This window comes from Emys orbicularis, chromosome 2, assembly GCF_028017835.1.
Source record: "Emys orbicularis isolate rEmyOrb1 chromosome 2, rEmyOrb1.hap1, whole genome shotgun sequence".
Taxonomy (NCBI): Eukaryota; Metazoa; Chordata; order Testudines; family Emydidae; genus Emys; species Emys orbicularis.
Genome location: NC_088684.1, coordinates 284,403,048 through 284,427,985, shown reverse-complemented (window position 1 = coordinate 284,427,985; position 24,938 = coordinate 284,403,048). Strand labels below are relative to the sequence as shown.

Here is a 24,938-nt window from a genome sequence, read left to right as displayed (position 1 = left end):
CCTAGGTGGGTCCAGTTTGGAAGGCGAAGAACAGCATGTGCCTTCTTGCCTAAGTGAGCTACAAAGAAGTTATTTAGTGAAGAGAATGGCTAATCACCTGGGCACTAGCTCCGAGTATTCTTTGGGATCAGATTTGGGGGACCCTAGGTGGAGCAAAGAACTTCTCTATACAAGCCTCTCCTGGGGAGAGGGGCTGGAGCGTGTCTGAGATGGAATGCTGTTCACCAGTAATCTGCCTCCAACTCATCTCCACGGAGTCAGCTTGTTACATCTGCCAAAGTGGGGAGGTGAAGTACTTTCTAAGGAGACCTCCCAGCTCAGTCCTGATTCTGCCTGCTGCTACCTACGCCTTGTCTCTGCAAGTCTGGAATGAGGAGTCCGGGGAATGGAGTGACCTATAAAAGCAGTTGGAAATCAAGGAGGAGATGCCAACCTAGCTCCCTCTACAACCACCACTGCTACATCACTGGGGGGTTGTGAAGGTAAATACATTCAAAATGGTGAGGTGCTCAGATAACTATGGTAACAGGCACCATATTGGACGGATGGATGGATAGATAGGAAACAGGAACCTGCACTAGGGGAAGAATGTCAATGGGAGTAGAGATCAAGGCAATCAGGGAACATGTCCAGAGAAGAAAAGAAGCTAGAATCAGGAAAACATGCAGGGGAAGAGGAGACTGGGATCAGGTAGTAGAGCATATGCCAGGTGAGGGTGGGTGGGGGGAGAGATGGGAAGATGAATTAAAGGGCCGAAGGAGAAGGTTAAAAAAAAAAAATACCTGTGCTTTAAATGTTCCAAGCAAGCAATTGCTGTAGCTGTTACAAGCATGTAACAAGTTTCAAAAGGAGCCTCAGTCCATGAGATGGTGGATAGGTGTCCATGACAAAATGTCTAGAGACTAAGATGTAGTCCGCACCATGAATCCCTTGCTCTAACCCATACGATGTTATTTCAATGATGATACTGTACGCAGTAAAGAAACACCATGTTTCCAGCTCTGAGTATCAGACCAGAGAGACTATCATATTGAATTAGACAGACAGAATGCTTTAACTCTAGCCTGCATGATTACCCTGCCCAAACAGCAAAGAGCAATGGGATTCCAGCAGATTGAGATCTGAATCCAGATTAGAGAAACACCTCCTCTCTAATCCCACACTCCCTTTTACCTCATAGACTCATAGACTTTAAGGTCAGAAGGGACCATTATGATCATCTAGTCTGACCTCCCGCATGATGCAGGCCACAAAAGCTGACCCACCCACTCCTGGAATAATTCTCTCCCTTGACTCAGCTGTTGAAGTCCCCAAATCATGATTTAAAGACTTCAAGTCGCAGAGAATCCTCCAGCAAGCGACCCCTGCCCCATGCTGCGGAGGAAGGTGAAAAACCTCCAGGGCCTCTGCCAATCTACCCTGGAGGAAAATTCCTTCCCGACCCCAATATGGCGATCAGCAGAACCCCGAGCATGCGGGCAAGATTCTCCAGCCAGACCCACATTGACCATTGATACTAATTACCAGCGATGGCACGTTACTGACTTATTGACTAAAATCATGTTATCCCATCAAACCATCCCCTCCATAAACTTATCAAGCTTAATCTTAAAGCCAGAGAGGTCTTTCGCCCCCACCGTTTCCCTCGGAAGGCTGTTCCAGAACTTGCCTTAAATACATTTTTTTTTAAATTAGTAAACCCAAGCACCAGTGACCATTCTCCACTAGATTTATAATCATGGTACAGTTAGATGGAGGGTCACTGGCAAACTGAAAGTCATTAGCAGTCTGGTGTACAATGCCCTGCTAAGAGTACTATTCTGTACATTGTGAAACATGGATAAATCATTAACATACACTTATTTGCAAAAGGAACTCCCTTCCCCTTCCTCATTTATCATATTTTTGCTGAAATGAATCCACATTCCTCAATCAATGACTCCATAGAATCCTACCTTGTCCCTGATCTTTAAGAGACTAACATTGGGACTGTTGCTAAGCTTACTAATATTGCCAATAAGAGCATCGATAGGACTGTAATGCAAACCAAAGAACCTAAAGACTCCCACTGATTGCTCGCTCTGTCTTGTAAAAATATTACAGTATGAGGAATATCAGTGTAAAGCACCAAAAACTACCAGAAGGGCCTAATTCTATATTTACTAGCAACCGCCATCGTTTAATCAATTTTGATTAAACTCTCTAACACCACTGGAGGAATTAATGCAAAGGCAGTGCATACCCATAATAGAAGAATAAGCCTGCTTAGAAGCAGCACATCTGCTCCTAGCATCCTCAGTGTATTCTTCAAACAATAGAAAGAAAAGCCAGCCTCCAGGAGCAATGACCCTCGCTTCATTCAAACAGTGCCCCCTGCTCAATTCATGAAAGTTTGCCTTTCCTTTTCAAGTGAAAAGGCCAGAAGAATACTTGGGAAACAAAAAAAATCACTTGAAAAATTATTCTAACTGCAGGAGGCTGCAAGCTACCAAAAGAAAGAAAAAAAAAACACAAAAACTTTGTTTAAAAGAAAATTCACAACAAGCTAAGGGGCAGAGGATTTGGTTTTTAGGAACAGGAGAAATATAATTTTTCATCAGTCCTTCCACAAAGAGCCCCAGGGTAAGGAGATTTACAACACTAACGTACTGAAGCATAAACAGACACAGTGACAAAAACCCCCATTCCCCTTAAAATGTGCTAATAAGGCTGATCCTTTCTCATAATCTTTGTTCTTAGGAGGTTTCTGCATTGAGTTCATGTCTTTTGCGGGGGAAGAGACCTCTTATTATGTGGAAATAAACATTCTGAATACATTCACTACTTCCTGGGCCCTCCGACCAGTGATACAAACTGGGATATGGGGCAGTGGGGGGAATAGCAGGACAGAGGTGCGGGGGAGAGAAAGGATGGTTACTGTTACAATGAAAAGCAGGCCTGCTAGTTTAAAATAGCCTTGACCAGAAACACCAAGGGCTAACAGCACATAGTACAATGGGATCCTGGTCCTCGCGCTAGGTGCTGTGTGGTAATAATAATACAGATCTCCAGTACTATTAAAATGCCTGAGAGAAGCAGATCATCTATTCACAGTTCTCTTTCTACCTGAGCAGGGACAGCCATGTTTAAGAAGCAAGAAAAGTAGAAATCCTAGGCTGAAAATACCTTTCACGAGTAAGAAAACTTAAATTACAAGGTTAAACCAGAGACTCCAAAGCTCACACCAGAACTGTCCCCCAGTAATGTATGAAAGTGATGGACTGACAAGGGAATTGTAGAGACAGTCAAGTCGCTCAATCTCTGTACTGATGTTAATGCAATATATTCAATATCCTGCTTGAAAGGAGAGATCTTAGTGTTGATATGGATTAAACCACAAACACAAGCTCGGGCTCCTCCTCTAACATATGTACATGCAAAATACTATGCTAATAAGCCGTAGTAAAATATGTTCTACCCTGCAGCCATATATAAATGAAATTCATTTGAACTTCTGACTCTCTAACCTCTGGATGTTCCTGCTTTGGCAGGAACTGCAGGAAACAGTAACCTCCTGCTGCCACTTCTGAACCCATGTGTGTTTCTGCTCCAATTCCTTGCTGGGATCTAAAACTCAAAAGAGGAATATTGGGAGATTCACCAATTCCAACCCCCCTGCTGCTGCCACCACCACCACCACACCCACCCTCCAAAAATAGGCATTTGATAGCTTTGACCTTTAATAGAATACAAAACTACAACTATACGTTTGCGGTCCAATCCTGTATTCCAGCCGGAAATTTGAGTGCAGAAGATATGTGGGATAAGGTCTTTACATGTACACCATGCAAGTTTAAATAATAAAATAAATGAAACCTTTGCCAAAAAACCTTTCTAGATGGATTACATACCCAACTACTTCTCTACACAGCCCACTCACAGCTGCTGACTTGTATCAGGGTTACAGGGTAAAGGAAGAATTCTTTCAGTAATATTTTTAGCTGAATGAGCACTGCACTTATTTTTGAATAAAAGAACTTCTCCAAAGCTAAACAACCATTACTGAGCATAAAGGGAGAACTCTACCCCCTCCCAGTAAATAGTCCATGGGAGAGGTCTCAGGGGAAATCCTTGTGGTCACAGGACATACCCCCTCAACATTTCTCGGGAAACTGGGATTCTCCCGTCTCCAGAAAACACTTCGGCCCCCACCTCTCACTTCCCAAATCTAGTGGATCCCCATTGACCTGCCCTGTGCCTTTGCACCAGCTCTGATGCCCAGTGGCCCATATCCCAGTTCCCTGGTATTATTTGTATTACAGTAACACCAAGGGACCACAACTGAGAATGGGACCCCACTATGCTAGGTGTTGTATGGACACAGAAAGACAGTCCCTGCCCTGAAGAGCTTACAGACATCCTACCACACCCTTCCAGTGAATGTGGCTGCCCCCAGGAGATACAGCCCGGAAATAGGTTTTTTATATATATATTTATATTTTTTAACCAAGCTCCAGGCGCTGGAGGAGGGACAATGAGCACTCCCCGCTGATCCCAACCACATTCAGTCACTCCCCTTCCCACAGCCCAGCTTGGGCCCTCACTGCCAAGCTCTTCAGCTTGGTCCACGTCACCCTCTGGTCCAGCTCCAAAACAAATGAATAGCAGGGGAGGTGGAAAGTAGTGCTGGTAGCTTGTAATGGAACTAGCCCATATAAACTCCTTTTCTCCTCTCCCCTCCTCCCCCAGTCAAGATGCACGTGAGACCCTCACATGCAGACTGGAGGATGGCAGACCTGTTTGTCCCTTTTTATGGTTAAGAACTTCTACCACAATGAACTAAACTGAACTCAACCATAAAAACAAAGGAGCATAATACACATACAAGATCTGTACAACTTAAATACACCAGTGTGTGCAAAACCCATTTCATCCCCTCAGACAAGTTGAGAGGGGGGTTTAAAACCATCAATTTCATCAGAGTCTTACTTTTAGTTTAAAAAAAAAAGAATGCATTTCTAGCCATTAGAGAGGCTTAGATAATTTTACTAATGTGAACTGATAGAGCATCCACTTTCTAAGCCTGCAGGCAGCCCAAGTGCCTCCACCCCTACTTAGAACTCTGCCAATGACTTATGGGGTGAAACTGACCTGACGACCAGTTTCACTGCAGCTCACAAAGCTCTGAATAGTAGAAGTGCTTCTCTGCTGCAAGTTGGGAAAGCCTGAGCAGCAGCAGCGGTATAGGAGCTGTCGGTCCGTCTGCAGAACGAGGGAGGCATCACTGCACTGGTTGATATACAGTTCACATTTTGAATACTCTCTGCGATCAGAAGCGTGTTTTGTTTGTTTTACTGAAATCTTGGCAGACAACTCCCAACTTGACATGGTAGAGTGGATTTTTTTCAAGCCCTGGTAAAATTACCCATTTGGATGGCATTGTTGGGAAGTAGCAAAAGATACAACGAACTCAAAATCAGAGTTCACTCTTCAGACATGTGGCCTTTTAAAAAATATTTGACTTGAAAGAAGCCTGAAAGCAGAGTCCCCAAGCCTGCACAATTCTAGAAGGAAAGGAAAACTAGGATTCCAAAACAGTGGTGAAATTAGAACCCCCATTCAATACAAGTTCTCCCTGACCGATCAGACAGGCAGTTTGGGGGGGGGGGGGGGGGAGAGATTTGATTCACATCCTCCACTAACTCTGTGGGGTCATCTAAGAGCCACAATTCTCCCCTTTTAGCTGACATGTGCGTGCCAACCTTTTCTAACATCCATTTAGAATTCTGATGTAACCAAGGCTCTCTTAAGGACAGGAGTTCAGATCATTTGAGCTCATCTCACCCAGAGTCATTGTAATGAATCTGAACTATGCTAAAAGACAAATGAGACCCAGACTCAGTTGCAACAGTCTTTGTCTGAGCTGAATTCTCATGTCAACCATTTAACAGGTGCATTTAAATTCTAATGGGTCCGTTTCTTCTGTTTAACGTTCATATTCGTAGCCTCTGGCAAGAAATGCTTCATTAAAAAAGTTTATCAAAGTGCACAAAGAGTCCTTGTCTCTTTGAGCTAACACTAACACACACAAACACGCACACACACCCCTCTCTTTCCTTGCATGCCTTTTTTGGCTGTGAAACCAAATCCTTGTTCAACTGAGTCAGAGCCAACTTACCCAAAGCCAAAGTTAACTGGCACTTATCCCCCCTACATGCTCAGCCCTGTCAAAGTGCCTGCAAACTTGAGTGTTTCTATCAGCAGAGCTTCATCAGCACTTTCTTGTACTTTCCAAACACAACAGCAAGGTGACAAACTGAAAGGGACTTGGATTAAAGGATAGATCAACGCTGCACTGAGAGTTCACTTTAATTTTCACCTCTGGTAGCAAAAGGTGGAAGGCCAAAATTCAATTTATACTGGCTGAAATTCAGTATACTCAAGCAATAAGGGATGAAAGGGGTAAGGATCTCTCCCTTGGTTCATTATGAAGCCAAGTCGACTGATTCCAATTCCTGTAACATGCATGTTGTTTATCAAAGAACAAACTTACGCTGCAAACTTTTGATCACATTAGTCCTTAATAACTAAGTCTAATTTTTTTTTTTAAAAAGTCAGACAACAAGCAGTCCCATAAACACTGACAAAAGTGCTCAACATTTAAGATCAATGGCATCTCTCTTAAATAGCAAGAATAAAACACTCGTGCTTCTGGAGGCCATGCATATAAAAATGATCTGTATTAATTCAAAGCATAAAAACAGCTACATAAAAACCCATTTCAAAGACCTAAGAAATTTGTTGCAGGGAAAAAATGAAAAATCCAACATTTTAAATTATTGGAGGCATGGGGTTTGTGTCCATTTAAAATAGTCCACACACTCGCGATGGTCTGATCAATTGGCTCCTGGCAAACTAATACAGTACAGAAGAATGTTTTTGATCACTACAATCAGTAAGCGTAGTTATCACCCGTAAGAAACATGTTTCAGGAAAGGAAATAGTTGCATGACCATAAATTTGAGCAGAGTATTCTTTTGAACGTTTAAACCTTTTCTGTAATAGGATGGGCTGGGGCCCTTTAAGGCAGACTTATGGCACAATCCTGCTCAAGTAGCACAACCTTCTGGTATTTGTAGTCCAGAAGGACTGATGGGAGCTATAATCTTGGCAGCAATGCATACTGGGAAAGGGGGTGTGGCTGTAACAGAGCTAGAGCTCCCTTTTTCCCCAGTAAGGGAGAGATCAGACAAAAAGGCCAGACCAGTTTTGGATCTCTCTACAGAGAGAAAGCAGTAGTGGCTGGCGAGTCTCTCCAAGACAGGCCCTAGAAAAAGCCTGAGCACTACTTAAAAAGGTCTTTTACACTCTGCTGAGAGATTTCAGAGAGACAAAGCAAGATGTACAAGTGGTTATACATAAATGTTTGAAGTCTAAATATTAAGCTGGATGAATTAGAGTGCCTGGGATTAAATGAGGATATTGATATTAACAGGCATCACACAACTTGGTAGAACAAGGATAAATCAGGGGAACACGTAATAGCAGGGTACAAAATATACAGGAATGAAAGAGTAGATTGCACTGGTGTGGGAGTGGCACTATATGTGAAAAACCATACAGTCAAAAAAAAAGTAAAAACTTAAATCAAATTGTACCATAGAATCTCTATGGCTAGAAATTCCATGCTTGAATGATAAGAAAAGTATAGCACAGTAGTAATATACTACCGACCCCCTGACCAGGATGGTGACAGTGATTATGAAATACTCAGAGATTAGAGAGGCTACCAAGGCAGAAAACCCAACAATAATGAGGGATTTAACGATCATGTTCACTGGATATTTGTCATCTCAGCAAGGGAGGCGGAGAGCAGCTAGTTCTGGAACCCACAAATGGAGCACTAAATCAAGAACTGCCTCTAAGTGGAGCACACGGATCTGGTTCAAGAGGTGAATCTAGCTGAACAGCTCGATAATAGCAACCATAATGTAATTAAATTTATCACTGGGGGAGGAGGGGAAGATGCCTAAGAAATCTACCACAGTAGCATTTAACATCAAAAAGGGGAACTGCAGAAAAAACGAGGAAGCTATTTAAAGGGAAGCTAAAATGCACAGTAACAAAGGCAAAATGCCTGCAAACTGCATGGAGATTATTTTAAAACATCATAAGTGGCTCAAACTAAAATGTGTACCACAAATTAAAAAAAGAAAAAGTAAGAGAACCTAAAAAATTCCACCAGGGCTAAACAGAGCAAAAGAGGCAGTTAGAGACAAAAAGGCATCCTTAAAAATTGGAAGTCAAATCCTAATGAGTAAAATAGAAAGGAGCATAAACTCTGGCAAGTCAAGTGTAAAGGTATAATTAGGCAGACAAAAAAAAATTTGAAGAACAACTAAGTAATGATACAAAAACAGCAAAAAAAAATGTCAGTATATCAGAAGCAGGAAGCCTGACAAACAATCAGTGGGGCCACTAGATGATCAAGGAGCTAAAGGAGCACTCAAAGAAGACAAGGCCATTACAGAAAAGCTAAATGAATCCTCGTCATCTGTCTACACTGCAGAGGATGTGAGGGAGATCCCCACACCTAAACCATTATTTTTAGTTGACAAATCTGAAAAACTGTCCCAGACTGAGGTGTCAATAAAGGAGGCTTTGGAACAAATTGATAAATTAAACAGTAATAAGTCACCAGGAGCAGATGGTATTTATCCAAGAGTTCTTAAGGAATTCAAATGTGAAACTGCAAAACTGCTAGCTCGGGTATGTAACCTATCACTTAAATCGGCCTCTGTGTGAGATGACCGGCAGACAGCTAATGTAACACCAATTTTTAAAGAAGGCTCCAGGGGAGACCCTGGAAATTACAGGCCGACAGCCTAACTTCCGTATCATGCGAACTAGTTGAAACCATAGTAAAGAACAGAATTATCAGACAAATAAACAAACATGATGTGCTGGGGAAGAATCAACATAGGTAATAGGAAAATCATGCTTCACCCATCTACTAGAATTCTTTGAGGGTTTTAACAAGCATGTGAACAAGGGTGATCTCCTTGATTTAGCGTACCTGGATTTTCAGAAAGCCTTTCACAAGGTCCCTCACCAAAGGCTCTTCAGCAAACTAAGGCTACATCTACACTGGCACTTTCGTCCTTGAAACTTTTGCCCCTTGGGGGGTGTGTGTGTGAAAAATCACCTCCCTGAATGACAAAAGTTTTAACGATGAAAAGCAGCAATGTGGACAGCGCTTCATCGGCAGGAGTTGCGCTCCCGGCAGCAAAGCTACTGCCCCTTGTTGGAGATGGTTTTATTTTGTCGCCGGGAAACCTCTCTCCGGGCGATGAAGAGTGGCTATACAGCACACCTTACAACAGCACGGCTGCAGCGTGATAGTCATGCCATTGTCAGGTGCACAGTGTAAACACAGCCTAAGAAGTCATGAGATATGAGGAAAGATCTTCTCATGGATCAGTAACTGGCTAAAAGCTAGGAAACAGTAGAAATAAATGGGCAATTTTCACATAGAAAAAAGGTAAATAGCGGGTTCCTCAAGGATCTGTACTGGGACCTGTGCGGTTCAACATATTCATAAATGATCTGGAAAAGGGGGTGAAGAGTGAGGTGGCAAAATCTGCAGATGATACAACGTTATTCAAGATAGTGTGACAAACTCAGACCTGACAGTTCTTGATGGGTGGTCCTATTGGGTTCCGGGAAGTGGGCAGTTGAAGGACCCTCCCCCAGCCTTTGGGGAGAGTCCACAAGGTCCAGGAACTCAAATAATTACGGGGGACAACGAAAAATGTAACAGGGGCAGGTGTGAAGGTCACAGGGTCAAATAAAGGGAACTTGTAGGGGACACTGAGCAGAGAACCCCAGACAGCGCCCACTGCTCCTCGAAGGTGTCAAGAGAGCCAGTGGATGTCGCCCAGAGGAAATCTGCCCGGATACGTGAGCGAAGGCAGGATCAGAAATAGGCCCCACAGTCGCAGGAACCCCCCCACAGCCAACCTCCTCTCCCTGGTTTTATAGATGGCTACTTTGGCCAGCGCTAGGAGGAGGCTGACAAGGAGGTCCCGTGACTTTGTGGGGCCACGGATAGGGTGTGCATATATGAAAAGGTGAGGGGAAAAGTGCAGCCAGAAACGTAAAAGGATGTTCAGGAGGAGCCGGAACAAGGGCTGCAACCTGGCGCACTCCAGGTATACATGCGCCACGGTCTCCCTCATGCCGCAAAAGGGACAGGGGTGAACTGCGCCAAGTACACGCCCGTGCTCACGGCTCCGTGGAGGAACCGCCAACTGATATCCCCGACGGGCCTTGGGACTAGGGCGGACTATAGGCTGGCCCACCAGGGTTCCTCACCCTCAAAAAGTGGCAATAGGTTCTTTCACTTCGTATTGGGGCGGGACACGAGGGTGAAGAAATGAAGGATGTGAAACACGAGCGTGTACAGATGTTTCCTCAGTGTGGTCCGGAAGCGAACCAGCTGCAAATCATGCAGCCAGCTCGTGGTGTACGGTGGGACGGCTGGGGGGACTCATGGGGCAGGATCCCGATGAAAAGGTTCAGAGGGCCTGGGGTGCAGGGAGTACCCTCCCGCAGGACCCGGTTGAGGTAAACCCGAGCAGCGGGCAGTAAGGCTGCCCTCACCTCCTGAAATACGCACCGGGGAGTATGAAGGGCGGAGAGCCCCATGCACCGAGTGAGCGTCAAAGGATCCACCCAGTCTCCTTGGTCGCAGTCCAGGAGGTCCCCGACTCTGGTGACTTCTGCCAGGACCAACCTCTTGCATACCGAGGGGGACTCGGCCACCTGCACACGAAGTTGGGGATTGTGTAGCAGGGGCTCCGCGAGGGGATCTACCCCCTCATTAGCCACTGCGGACCTGGTCTTACAATGGTTAAAGCCCTTTTTCCTATGAAATAAAAGATATTGCCTCAGGTTAATTATGGACACCTGTGTCTAATTAAGGGAAGTCTGTGTCCTTTAAAAACCTTTTCCTGTGAGAGTGAGGAGGAAGACAAAGGAAGAGAAACAAGCTGCAGAAGGACTGTGTGCAGTGAGGGGAAAAGGCTTCTTAGGGAAAGAGCTGTTTTATCCTTTAAGGGGAAATTTTGTGTTTATTACTGTTTGGAGAGAGGGCCTTGGTTCCCAGCACAGCTGGATCCAGAGTGGGCGGCTGGTGATTGGTAGCCCGCATAAGAAGAGGCAGTACTCCAGTAGGAAACTTTGTTTAAAGAAGCCTTCAAGCCAACCCTAGGCCTACCCTCTAAATATTGTAAATCAACCAACCTAACTATTAAACCTCCAGAAGCGAGACTGATTTACTCCAGACCTCCTCAACACCAGAGGGAAAAAACACTGAGCCCTGACAGGACAAAAGAATTGTGTTGTCACAACAGTTAAGTCCAAAGCATTCGGAGTTACAAAGGGATCTCACTAAACTGGGTGACTGGGCAACAAAATGGCAGATGAAATTCAAGGTTGGTAAGTGCAAAGTAATGCACATTGGAAAACAATGCCAACTATACATGCAAAATGATGGGGTCTAAATTAGCTGTTACCACTTAAAAAAAAAAAAAAAGCGATCTTGGAGTCATAGTGGATAGTTTTCTGAAAACATCCACTCAACGTTAACAGAATGATAGGAGACATTAGGAAAGGGATTGATAATAAAACAGAAAATATAATACCACTATATAAATCCATGGTATGCCCATGCCTTGAATGCTACACACAGTTCGGCTTACCCCATCTCAAGCAAGTTATATTAAAATTGGAAAGGGCAACAAAACATGGCTGGGGAGACTAAGGCAGCTGGGAGACACAGGGAGTTAGCCAGCTGAGTTCACCAGCAGAGGGAAGTAGGTTTCTGTGTTGTTTTTTGTTTCCTTAGTTTGCAGGTACTCTACAAGAACTAACCAGTCATTGGAAGAAAATGGCATATCGCCAACACTACTTGCTAGCTCTTCCTCTGCCTGCAGCTGTGGGGGTCCGGCCAGACAGGCATCCTGATCCTGGATGCTTTACACCCAGGTCCTGGTCTTGACTTGCTGGGAATGAGGCCTGCGTATTACCCTGCCCACAAAAGCCAGGCAGGAGGAACCACCCAGTGTGAGAGGTATTTGTTGGCAAAGTCCCTCAGGAAGCAGGAAAGAGCTGCAAGAGGAGGTGGCTCATCTGCATAGCATCTGGGAGCACAAGGACTTCATCGACAGGATGCAAATGGAGATAGATATCTGGGATAGAGGATGCTAGCTAATTACAGCACCATCAGAAGAGGAAGGAGAGCTGGTTGCTCTGCAAGGAGGAGACTGGTTGCTGACCACCTTGGGCAGTAGACAGTGCTCCATCCCCCTCCCCAAGTCCCCTGTCCATTGAGGTGAAGAACCCGGGGCGGGAACTGATAACAGTCTTCAAATATGTTAAGGGCTGTTGTAAAGAGGATGGGGATCAATTGTTCTCCATGTCCACTGAAGGTAGGACAAGAAGTAATGGAGCTGACTCTGCAGCAAGGAAGATTTAGGTTAGATATTAGGAAAAACTTTCTAACCATAAAGGTAGTTACGCTCTGCAATAGGCTTCCAAGGGAGGTTGTGGAATCCCCATCATTGGAGGTTTTTAAGAACAGGCTGGACAAATGCCTGTGAGGGATGGTCTAGGTTTACTTGGTCCTGCCACCGCGAGGTCCCTTCCAGTCCTACATGCCTGTGATTCTATAACAAACGATTAGGGTATTGAACAGCTTCCATACAAGGAGAGGTTCAAAAGATTGGGACTGTTCATCTTAGAAAAGAGACGACTAAAGGAGAGATATGGTAGAGGTCTATAAAATCATGAATGGTGTCAATAAGAGACTAAGGAAGCTTTCACATAACACAAGAACAAGGGGTCATTGAATGAAATGAATAGGCAGCAGTTTAAAACAAAGAAAAGGCAGTACTTCTTCACACAATGCACAGTCAACTCATTGCCAGGGGATGTTGTGAAGGCCAAAAGTATATCTGGCTTAAAAAAAAAATTAGGTAAATTCATGCAGGACAGGTCCATCAATGGCTATTAGCCAAGATGGTCAGGGACACAACCCCATGCTCCAGGAGTCTCCAAACCTCCAACTGCCAGAAGCTGGGACTGGATCACTTGAAATTGCCCTGTTCTGTTCATTCCCTTCGAAGCATCTGGCACTGACCATTGTCAGAATACCATATACTGGACTAGATGGACCACTGGTCTGACCCAGTATTGCTGTTTTTATGTTCTTAAGGTAGTTATTTTATTTCAAGGGCATTTAAAGGACTTGGTCTGGCGAGTATTCTGGGTGAAGGATTTATCCTTGGCATTGACAGAGCTTGTACAAAGCAGACAGGAAGCAGTGGCTTCCATTTCAGAGGACCATGGCCAGGGATTCCAGAGGGATGAAGTCCTTCACTCAGTCCTCAATGAAGTTGGATTGGAGCTGATCAGATTCCCAATGAAGAGTCTGGCTGTAGAGCAGCCATAGATCTAGCCAAACACTGTTCAGTTACTTTTGATCCTTGTACCCCAGCCACTGGGAGAAGTTAGGTCTCAGGGGAAACAAGGGGGGAAAGGAACAGGACAAGGAGGCAGTTTGTTTAATCTGAGTTTTGTTTGGGGTGGAGGTGGGATGAACTAAGTTTAGCCAGAGGTGTAAACCACCATTACCTGAAAGAAAACCGGTGCTGAGCAGATGTTTCACCACAGGATTAGGTAAGAGCCATGAATGCCTCCCTAGCCGGTCTTTCCTTAGCAACTTCCACATCTGTTCCCCTTGAATGCCCCCCTCCCCGCGCTTTAAGTATTCTAAGACGAACTCCATCACTGGAAGAGTAAAACATAGCTAGGAGAGAAAGCAACTCCATATTCTTTTACCACAGCTCAAGAATGCTTTCTCAATACAAAAGATTCAAACACAGATCACAATCCTAGAACCTGAACCACACAGGTGGACCTTACTCTACAAGAGTCCCATGGACTTCACAGCGTGTAAGGGACCTCCCTTACTCACAAGTATCAGCATCTGGCCCTAAGCCTTTTACAGAGAAATACACAAAGGCGCAAACAATGAAGGGCCAGATTTTCAGAAGTGTGCATGTGAGGTCAGACATGCTCATGCAAATAGGTCTGCGCACACACAAATGAGGAACACACTAAAGGGCAATGTGGAAAACATGGCACTAAGTGACTTGCCCACAGTCAGACAACAAGCCATTGGCAAAGCAGAGTGAAACCCAGAAGTCATGACTTCCAGTCTACCAACCATGACTTACTCTCATATATGATTCTAATGTTTACCAGTTAAACTAGCCCTTCAAGTATACTTATTGGTTTTTATTGCATAAAAACCATTAACTTGGACTTTAGGCAGAAGGGACCAAATTCTTAACATGCGAGTGTTAATAAGCATCCCTCATTTCAGATTCCTTGACAATCCAAAAATACATGTATTGGTTAATAAAGTAGCTATTAATCATACTATTATATGTAACTATATGTTAACAGAACACTTTCACTTTACAACCACCCAAACTCCTGGTATATCAGAAAGAATCCTACAAGCTGAAAGTAAACAAATTTTCACGTCCATGGGACTACTCAGTCAGGTGCTACTCAATGTGAGCAAGGCTACCAGAATCTGGTCCTAATGGCACGTCTACACTAGGCAGTTTTGCTGGCAAAGCTATGTCAGTTAGGGGTGTGATACTTTGCCAATATATTATGCCAGTAAAGGCCCTAGCAAATCTGGAGTTCTATCAGTATAGACGTGGTTAGACCAAAATGCCACTAACGTTAAAGTGCATCAGCAGAATCTATATGGACCAATTAATGTGCAACATGTTAGTGCATAGCCCCATACTATGCATTACCCCACTGTGTAAACAAGTCCATGGTACAAGGCCCCACCTCAGAAAAGCAGCCAAGCACATACTTAAATCAACCCCTGTTCAGAACAGCACTTTAGCATGCATTTTTTATTAATTGAAGTTAAGTACAAGCTGCTGGACTCTATTGTGGGGCACACACTTCAAAAATAAAGACAAAGGACTAGAGGATTGCTGGGATTTTATGGCAAGTTGCCCAAGAAAAGGGGGCGAGACAGCTATTCCCATTATCAAAGACATACCTAGATTATAGCTAAGGCTATATTAGATGAATGTGATTATAAACACATTCTCATTCCAGCTGCAGGTCATACCTGCCTTCTGCCCCAAAGATTTAAAAAAAAAAAAAATACTAACGCCTCATTTTCAGAATATCTCCCTTATCCTTGCAGGAATGAAGGAGGATGAAATTCTGCCAGATCATTTAGGTGCAGATGGCTTTAAAAGAAAATTCACTGAATCGCAGGAGAACAGTTTGCCAATTGAGAAACCTTTTGACATAGTCAGCAATATGTACTAAAAAGTCTGATGCTATGGCTCTCTCTCTCTCTCTCTCTCTCACACACACACACACACACACACACAAGTAAAGGAGACGCTGTCAATGAGTTACTTTCAAGTGGAACTTTTCAATTTATCTCCACAAATGCACAAAATCCATTACAGCTAGAGATGAAGTCAAAACACTTAAAAAGGCAGCGGCTGCAGCGCACTGTATGAAGGTCCTTGGGATCTCAGAATTTCCAGGTGTGCACAATCAACCAGAGATTTGCAGAATACTGGCCATCAGAGAGCTGACCTGAAAAGCGCTTCTTTCTGCTAAAGGGCATCCTACGCTGCAGCAGACAATATATAGATGGTGCATCTCTCCTCTCTTATTAGGTTATTTTATTGGCACATTTAATAAAAAAAACAAAACAAACAAACAAACAAAAAAAACAGGAATCCATTTTGTGTAACACTTTTTTTTTTTTTTATAAAGAGATGTAAAAGAATGATTTAAACAACTTATTTAAAAGTAGCTCCAAATATGGAAGTTTAGTTTTTTCTATATCTGGCTGAATGAATTTGAGAGCTAGACTGTTTGTGCTCTGGCATTAGACGACTAGGGAAAGAGCAACACTTCCTTACCTTGGCCTAAATATGTCCAATAGTAACATGCAGCCTAATAACTGTGGCTAGTCATTAAAGGCTCCAATTCAGCGAAGCACTTAGGTATATCCATCTCTATTCCAGCAAAGCATTTAAACACAATATGAAGAGAGTTTATAGATTATTGGGCTAGGCTAGAACCAAAAGCACGTGCTTCAGTCCTTCGCTGACTTAGGCCTAAATGAAGAAAAAGGAAAGTTTAATCACATTTCCATAGTTCTAGACCATCAGTTTTAACTATGGCAAAAAAATTGAAGAGTGGATTTAAAAAATAAAAAGGTTTTAAACTTATCTTTGGGGAACAACTTTGGAAGACTAGATTACAGCATCTGGAAGTGAAAAAGATACTACTAGGTTGCCTAATTCATCTTACTCCAAGCAAAGGATTTCACTGAAAACATTTGGATTTAAACATGCCTCTGCAGAATGTCCAGCCAAAAGTTTGCAGCCCCGTGCTACTGCAGGAGAACCAGTAAGTGAAACGGATCAGTCTATCTTCATTGTTTAACCGCAACAAAGCACAAAAAAATTAAGTGGAAGAGGGGAAATTTATTAAAACAGAAAGCTTTTTTAAAAACACATACTAAGCTCAAGTTATATTAGCACTGGTTAAAAAAATAAATGAGATTCTAAAGTTTAGAAGCATCCTTTTAACTGGCCACATCTCTGTCCCTTTAGTTTTCTCTCAGCCAAAATGAAGGATTATGAATCGAGGTTAATTTTGGATAAGAAAGCAAATACAAATACCTGCATGCAACAGCCTCTTATACTGTCATGTATTCTCACCTAAAAGAAATCTGCTCATTTGAATTGCTGCCGTGAAGAGTCTCTTAAGGTGTGGTGTTTTGTTTTTTTTAAGGGGGTATTACACAGTGTAATCAATTAAATACTGTTCACTCTTCCCTCAAAAAAGGAGGTAAACATTTTTTCTGACATATTGAAGCCTTAGGCTTGGTCTACATTTGAAAGTTATGTCAGCAGAGCTACATCAGTGAGGGGTATGAAAACATCATGCACCTGGCCATCCTAACCCCCAGAGTAGAGGTAGCTACATCAACAGAAGAGTGTTACCATCGATGTTGCTACCATCATTTGGGGGCATAGTGTTCCTACATGGGTAGAAAAATCCTTTCAGTTGATGTAGGCTACAACTATGCTCCAGGGTTATGCCAACATAGTCTCCATAGCGTAGACATACCCTTAAAGTATCAATCCTTGTTCTTTATAACCAGCTACAGATACAACCTGACATAGACTGCAGAGGATCAAATTCTTTCTCAAAAGCAGCAGCAGCTGCCAAATGTGGCTCACATGTTAAATGCAGCCCACGAAGTTTTATTGCTTGGCATCGACAGAGGCGCATCCTGCGGGGAGATCAGGTTCTAGAATGAATTCTCCACATTGACTCAGGCAGAGGCCACTCGCATCTAGATGGAGCACTGATTGCTGAGAGCTGTCTCCACAGCTCTGTATCTAAAAAGGATAGCAGTCAAAATCATATGGACTCTCTTGCTCGCAGTAAATTGCCACTGCAAGCCTCAGACCTGGTCTACACCACAAAGTTAGGTGGCAGCAAGTTGCTTTCCATCAACCTACTTCTGCACGTGTTTACACTCAAATTTCTCTCTGGCCAATGTAAGTACCCCGTTGTGGCAACGCAATAAAACCACCTCCCCAAAAGGCCTGGCACTGAGTGTAGACACTGCATGACCTGTATCAACCCCAACAGTCCTCCAGCAGCTGGCCCACAATGCCTCATTCCCTGCAACAGGGACCACTCTGGTCACAAGAGTGACCTCCACTGCCCATGGGTCAGAGAGACTGGAAGCCACCCTTTTAAGATTCCCAGTGTGTTTTTGAAATGACTGTTCCCAACTGCACACCATGGAGAGCACACCTAGCCACTCACCCTTGTCGTGATCAACTGCCAAAATGACCATGCCAGCTCCACGCACTCACTCCACTGCCAAGAGTAGACAGGAGGTATTGATCTCCTGGCCCTGTGGTGAGGAGAGGCTGTGCAGGCACAATTACAGACCAGCTGTAGAAACGAGCCGTCTATGAACAGATTGCACGGGGGATGCAGGTGAAGGGGTAGCACAGGGATCAGCAGCAGTGACGTGTGAAAGAGAAGGAACTTTGCCAGGGATGACACAAGCCCAGGGAGTCGACAATCGATTTGGTGCTGAGCCACAGATCTGTCTCTTTTGCAACAAGCTGCATGCCAAGCTTGGTGGCCCCCCGCAGACCACCATGGATACCTCCAAGGAGCTCGAGCCAGAGACCCCTGCCGTAAATAGCGAGGGGCAAAGAGGGAGACGCAGCAAAGAACCCATTTGAGATTCCGCCACAGTCTAACCAGTCCTGCCAGCTGAACACAGATGAGCCTGACGACGGGGAAGGGATATCGGGTAAGTAGGAGTATGTATTTTTCCTTATCAGATTTGAATTTAAAATATAAATTTATATTTAAATTTATTTCCAGCCCCGAGTTAACAAGATAAAAGGTAGCAGCTTTTCATTATTTCACTCGTACAAAAGGTGGTAGCCGTACCACAAACAGAGAAAGAGCTGGCTTCAGCGTTTCCTTCTCCTGTTGGATTAAGGGGGGAGGCCACGAGGAGCAATTTGTTTATCCTCTTGAAAGATCTCAATTAAACGTTTGTGAGGATACTCTGCAATCCTCTCCCCCAGAGATGTCTGGGGATGGGGATGGCCGCCGTATTTCTTCCTCCATGCTAAGACACTTTCCCATGCCACTCTGTGATGAGTTCGGCTGGCACCACGGCAGTAAACAGGCTAGTGGCATATAAGCCTGGACGGTTTTGGGACAACAAGAGCAGCTGTGCTCTCTGTGCCTTCGTTATCTTCAGGAGTGAGATACAGCTAAAATCACCACCATCTGTGGAAAACAGTGCCATATTTAGTGCCATTACCTTATGCTTTACTAATGGAATAGGGACCAAAATGATATAGCATCATGCAACAGAAAATCCTTCTCCCCCTTCGCTCATGGTGGACCATGCTCACAATGGCTGGGGCTGGAGAGCGGCGCTGTGCCAAGGCACTCTAAAACTGAAGCGTCAACAAGCATTTTTTAGTCTAAGTGTTTATGGGAATAATGGAAGGGAGTTTTAAAACTTAGCTTTCCCTTTCTGTGGTGACTGCAAACCAATGATAAATCTGTCTGTTTTTATCAGCAGCTTCTGGCATGGCGGCTGTGAGGGGTGCCCCCCTTCACACTCAGAGTGCCTGACCCTGAGGAGGAGGAGAGAGAAGACGACTAGGGAGGACATGTTCTGCAAGATCCTGCAAGCCAGTGCTGCATCAGTCCATGAGCAAAGAACCTGGAGGGCCAATATGACCAACAGCATGGAAAAAGACAGAAGGGATTGTAAAAAGGCCCAGAAGTCCCAGCAGGACAAAAAGACGGATATGCACCAGGAAATAATGGGTCTTCTCAAGCAGCAAACCCATATGCTGCAGACTGTGGTTGACCTACATATCCCAAAAGCCTGGACTTTGCAGTCTTTGGAGAACTCTATGGTCACTGCTCCCTACACCCCCAATATATCACGTGGCATGATGGGGCGCATCCTTACCCCTACCATTCCACAGCAGAGGACAGCAAGGAAAACCACAGCTTCACAGCTCGTGTACCTGTAGCCATAATGGAATACACTGATGCACTCCAGTGGTCAAATGCTTACTCCCTTTCTCATTTTAAAGTTCCACCCCATTAATTAACGTTAAAAATTTGTGCACAAAAATCTAGAAATTATTTTTCCCATCCGCGAATGCCACCAATAGCCTTGAATTGTTTTTCCTTATGTCCCTCAGCAAACTGTCCTAGAAGAAACCGTCACGTCCGTAGTTGTTGCAGTACTTCCTGCAGCTCTGCAAATAAAGGAGAATCTTGCGTCCTGTATTTGCAACATTCATGAGAATCATGCCGAGCTCTGCAGGCTCCATGCTTCTATCAGAGTGACAGGCACCGAAAGAGCTATGTGAGTTTGTGGAAATTTTTTTTATTTAAAAGGAGTGAAAATTATGGGATATGGATGGAATCATGCGATGGAGAAAGTTGTATGCTGGAAACTAGACCCTTAGCTCCCAGAGATCCCTGGATGAGACATTTCTATTCCACAATACGTGAAAATTTCACAAAAAAGACATTGCGCTGGACGATAGCACATGGCACACTAGGATAGCTACTCGTGGTGCACTGCACTTTGCATCAAAACAAGCACTCCTGGTGAGCAAGTCCAACACTGACACAAGCAGGCAAGTATACACGCGCACAAACTTCAGCAGCTACATGCCAACTTAACTTGTGTAGATCACAGTTTGTAGTGTAGACATGATCTCAGTTCCACTCCTCACTCAGTTCTTATTTGAGAGAGTGTGGTCCTATATTGATTTAAGTTTCTGGGTTATAGTCAAGAGTTCAGAGGATGTCAGGGACAAAGAGTTACATTAATTCTATTGTTTCTGGGGCATTTCCAGCCATTCAAAGGCAGGGGGATTAGTGCCGATAATCTATAAATTGCCCCGTCAAATAAATGGATTTATTTTGAGTGCAGTAATCTAATCTTCTAATGCTCCTAATAAGCAAATACAACTTTTTCCCCTTAAATCAATACAATCCTTCTAAGAGTCTTCATTTAAAATTATACATAAATCCCTCAAATTCACACATTTAAAATTTGTTACATCATATAGCCATTTGGTTATTTATGCAAGCTTTCAGCTATTTCCTTTAGACCTCTGGGCGTATCTACAGATACTCAAGAGATCAGAAACATTATAGTACCTTGGAAAATATTATATATATTAAAAGGCGCTAAAGCATTTTATTAAACATTAAATCTGCAGCTCTTATGTTAAAAACTGAGCTATTTTTTGCTATTAAGAAGAACATAATATGAAATATCTTCCAGTCAACTTCACTCTTTGTTTGACCATAACTAACCTCAAAGACTCCATAGACTTTCACCAGGCCAATTAAGAGAAATAAAATACTACACTTGATTGCTAATTAATGTTAGTTTCAGCAGTTGACCCACCCTGTGCAAGACTTTATACGATCACTGTGCAATTTTATTAGGATCCTATTAATATAATAGGAATTGCATATTTTAATTAGTCAACCGAAGAGCTAAAGATTCAAGATCTCTTTAGAACTATGCATGCAACATGTACACTCTATCACGGGGTGAAAGTGGTGAGGTGGATATTTTCAAGCATTTCAATGGTGTCATCTTAATCAGCCTTTGGCTTTTCCTACATGCATTTGACTAACTCAATTAGAATGTGCAAACTAGAATGCACGATTGACCAGATCTTCATGAACTAGCAGCAAGTGTTCTATAGATCAATCCTGGCTTATAGACCACAGCTGCAACAAGCTATTACTAGAGGCAAGGTAATTGACAAGACCGACCAGTAGTGTATTAGTCCATTATAGTAACCTATATTTCTACTACAATTGATAGCCTAATTTCACACAGATGTTTGAAATTTCAAAATGTTTTAATTTGAAATTAGCCAACTTTTCATCTTCTTGAATGTTCATGCAGCTATTTCAAATTTTCATCCCAATGTTAGTCAAAATGGTTATTGACATTTGGCTTACTGAAGTTTCAATACCATTTAAACAAAAACATTGACTTTTTAAAGCACAGCACATTCTTTCACAAAAGTAAAAAAAAATTAATGAGATTGACAATTTCCCCCCCCCACAAAATCTGTTTTTTTTAGAAAGGCCATTTTTGACAAAATAACTTTTTGGATCAACTCTATTTTCTATTATGTTTCTTGGGTTAAAGAGCTAGGACTACATTATGGCTGGTCTCATGCAGCTAAGGAGAAGGGGGGAAATGGATAAAGTCACGAGTGTTAAAACACTCCCAATTAATATTCAGTTGTTAAAGATAAGAGTACAATAAAACCCAACTTAGTTTTCAGGTTCGACCCTCTAGGTCGAGTACGGGAAGTTTATTTAGTAGAGAACCACTCGGTGACACTTTGGTTTTATCATTCAAACTTTATTTAAAAGGAAAATTATTAGTTAAGCAGTCACGTAATTATCATTTACACTGTTTCATCTTGGAGTGTAAGTACAATTATAGTTTTGTGTATCCGTGGGTGATCAATCCACTGATAGCAGAGCAAAACACAGCCTTATAAACCTGGAATCTAACGGTACCCTTTTGATGTTAACTGGAACATTCCTGCAATTTAGCAAGGCTACTCCTTTTATACTCCATTATAATACTAAATAACATTACACTGTCCCTTACCAGAATTATATTTCTGTCACCTTCTTATTGGCTCTTTACATTACACATTATTTAAATTAACATCTGCACCAATATCTTTCCCATACTATCAATATATATAGCATTTTAATAAAACAAACACTCAAAAACCTTGCTGAAACCAGTTGCAACATAATGGTATCGTAGCCAGGGGTCATATCCTTGCTAACTTTTACTTTCCCATAACACCATCTCCAACTTATCCCTAATTTTCTCACACTAGCAACTTCAATTTCCTATACTCCTCCACACTTAAGCTAACTTCGGCCCAAAACCTAACTTCTACATATTTCTTAACCTAAACCATCCTATGGGCAACACTTGGGAGTCTTTCCCTTTACTCCCCAGCCATAATCAGAGAAGAGGGCAGATGCTGTGGCCAGGTCTACCCTACAAACCTCTGCCAGCAAAGCCACATCAGTCAGGGATCACACCTCTTCACAGCCCCTAGTGGAGACACATACCGGTATAGCTTGTTTCAGTCCTAGGTGTGGGGGCAGTGTTGGTTTCACTGTATTGGTACGAAGCCCAGCTATGCCAGCATAGCTGTGTCTACACTAGAAACGCATTGCCAGTATCATATACTAGTATTCCTTTACAGTAAAGTGTTCCTAGTGTAGACATAGTCTGTGCTAGGTCAGAGCTACTAGTAGCACTTGCCCTATCTGACAAGTGGAGAAACATGGAACAAAGTGCTGAGTGCACCTTAAAACCACAGCCTCATTCCAAATGTATCAAAGTTAACATCTGATTTTTTAAAATTGCTTATGATTCCCCATTTACTCAAACTGGGGATTAATTATATTTACAAAAATGTATACAGAGATATATAGAGACTTAATTAAGGTAGTCTCTCAATATCAGTCCTTATTAATTTAAGGATAAAATTAGTAAACACCTCATAAGACACCCCTCCTCTTAAAAAAGGGGGGGACCGAAAGAGCTAATGGCCTGCAAAGTTTATCATCTAAATCCATCTATGATTTACAGGAACTCTAAGCAATTGCCCAAACCCAGTAAGCTTAGTGTTAGAGATTTTCAAAGCACTTTAAATTCCCTAGACTGCTTTAAAAAAAATCTGTCTTTACAGTGCAGTTATTTTGCACTACTGGACCAGAACTCAATGCACAAATTTAAACTTGTTTTTATCATGAACGACTTTAATCCTTACAAATATAAACTTATAAACAAAAAGTGCTGACACCACACGCACCCATTCCCTTAAAGTGCTGCCATGAGCTAGTATTAACTAACAAATCCCACCAAGCTATTTAAAAGAAAAAGAAAAAAGAAAAAAAAGAACCCACTTACAACGTTTGTCCCTGGAAGGAGTTCTTGCTGCTAATGTTTGGTCATACGTCCTGCCCAAGATCCACATCGAAAGTCCCCAGATCTCAGGGCATCCTTGGCAGCCCAAAGGATTCAGAGTGGCCAGAAACCCTTAAGGACTAGGGCAGGGGTTCTCAAATTGGGGGTTCTCAAAAGCTTATTACATGGTGGGTCATGAGCTGTCAGCCTCCACCCCAAACTCCGCTTCACCTCCAGCATTTATAATAGTGCTAAATATTTTTTTTAAGTGTTTTTAGTTTAAAAGGTGGGTAGCACTCAGAGACTTCCTGTGTGAAAGGGGTCACCAATACAAAAGTTTGAGAACCACTGGACTAGGGGATGTTTGATTTTTCAGCTCTGTGTCTCACATCCTTACCCCTATGGTATAATGTTCAGCTGCACTAGGCTCGCTTGTAAGTGAAGGGCGATGTGCAGAAGTGCATCCCTCAAGACAGCAAAACAGATGGTCATAACACTGAAATTAAAGACTAGATAATTCAGGACCAGGATTACAATTAGCTGGTCTCCAAGCTGCTATAAATGGTGGCTGGGGTGAAGGAAAGAATCAGGTCACGAGCTACCTCCTGATTATCTCCTCCTTTGGTGGGGGAGGGAAGAGTCATTGCTTCCTATCCGGTCCCGCTGCCGAAGAGCATGAGGGGCCAGCTTGTGAGTTACGGAGCTTGCATAGGATGTGGACAGGGCCGTCCTTACCCATACACAAAGTACGCAGCTGCGTAGGTCACCAGGAAATTTGGGACAACAGCCCCTGCTCCGGCTCTTCCCCATGTCCCCTGCCCTTGCTCCGGCCCGCCCCTTTCCCACCCCACCTCTTCCCGTCCCATCCCCACTCCCCTGAGGACTCCAGGAGTGGCCGGGCCTGCTCTACTCCCCTGGCTACCAGCCACGCTGCCGGCGAGTGCTGGGGGGTGGTTCCCTCCTCCCCCCAAGCCAGGGGAGCAGAGCAGGCTGGGGCCGGGTCACTCCACTTTTCACAGGAAGGGGCCAGCCCCCTTACCCCCCGCGAAGGCCTGGGGCAGGGCACCACACACACACACACACTCCCCCCCACACCCCGAGGAGGCCTGGGGCCAGCCCTCCCCCCCGCGGAGGCCTGTGGCTGCGTAGGGCACAAAATAGCTAGGGACGGCCCTGGCTGTGGAGGACCCAAGCAGCCACTTTTCCTCTGCTTGTGCTTAAGGCCTGGTCCCGAGCTAATTGTGTTCAACAAGTTGATGGTTACACC

The 24,938-nt window shown here is 43.5% G+C and overlaps 1 protein-coding gene across 1 annotated transcript in view; it reads right to left on the bottom strand.

Moving 5' to 3' along the window:
- ACVR2B (activin A receptor type 2B) overlaps nucleotides 1–24,938 on the bottom strand; it is a 135,252-nt gene that overhangs the window by 59,424 nt on the left and 50,890 nt on the right. Inside the window, exon 4 of the mRNA XM_065398474.1 lies at nucleotides 10,584–10,803. Within this exon, the coding sequence (XP_065254546.1) occupies nucleotides 10,584–10,803 (220 nt within the window). The remainder of the gene's footprint in view (nucleotides 1–10,583; nucleotides 10,804–24,938) is intronic.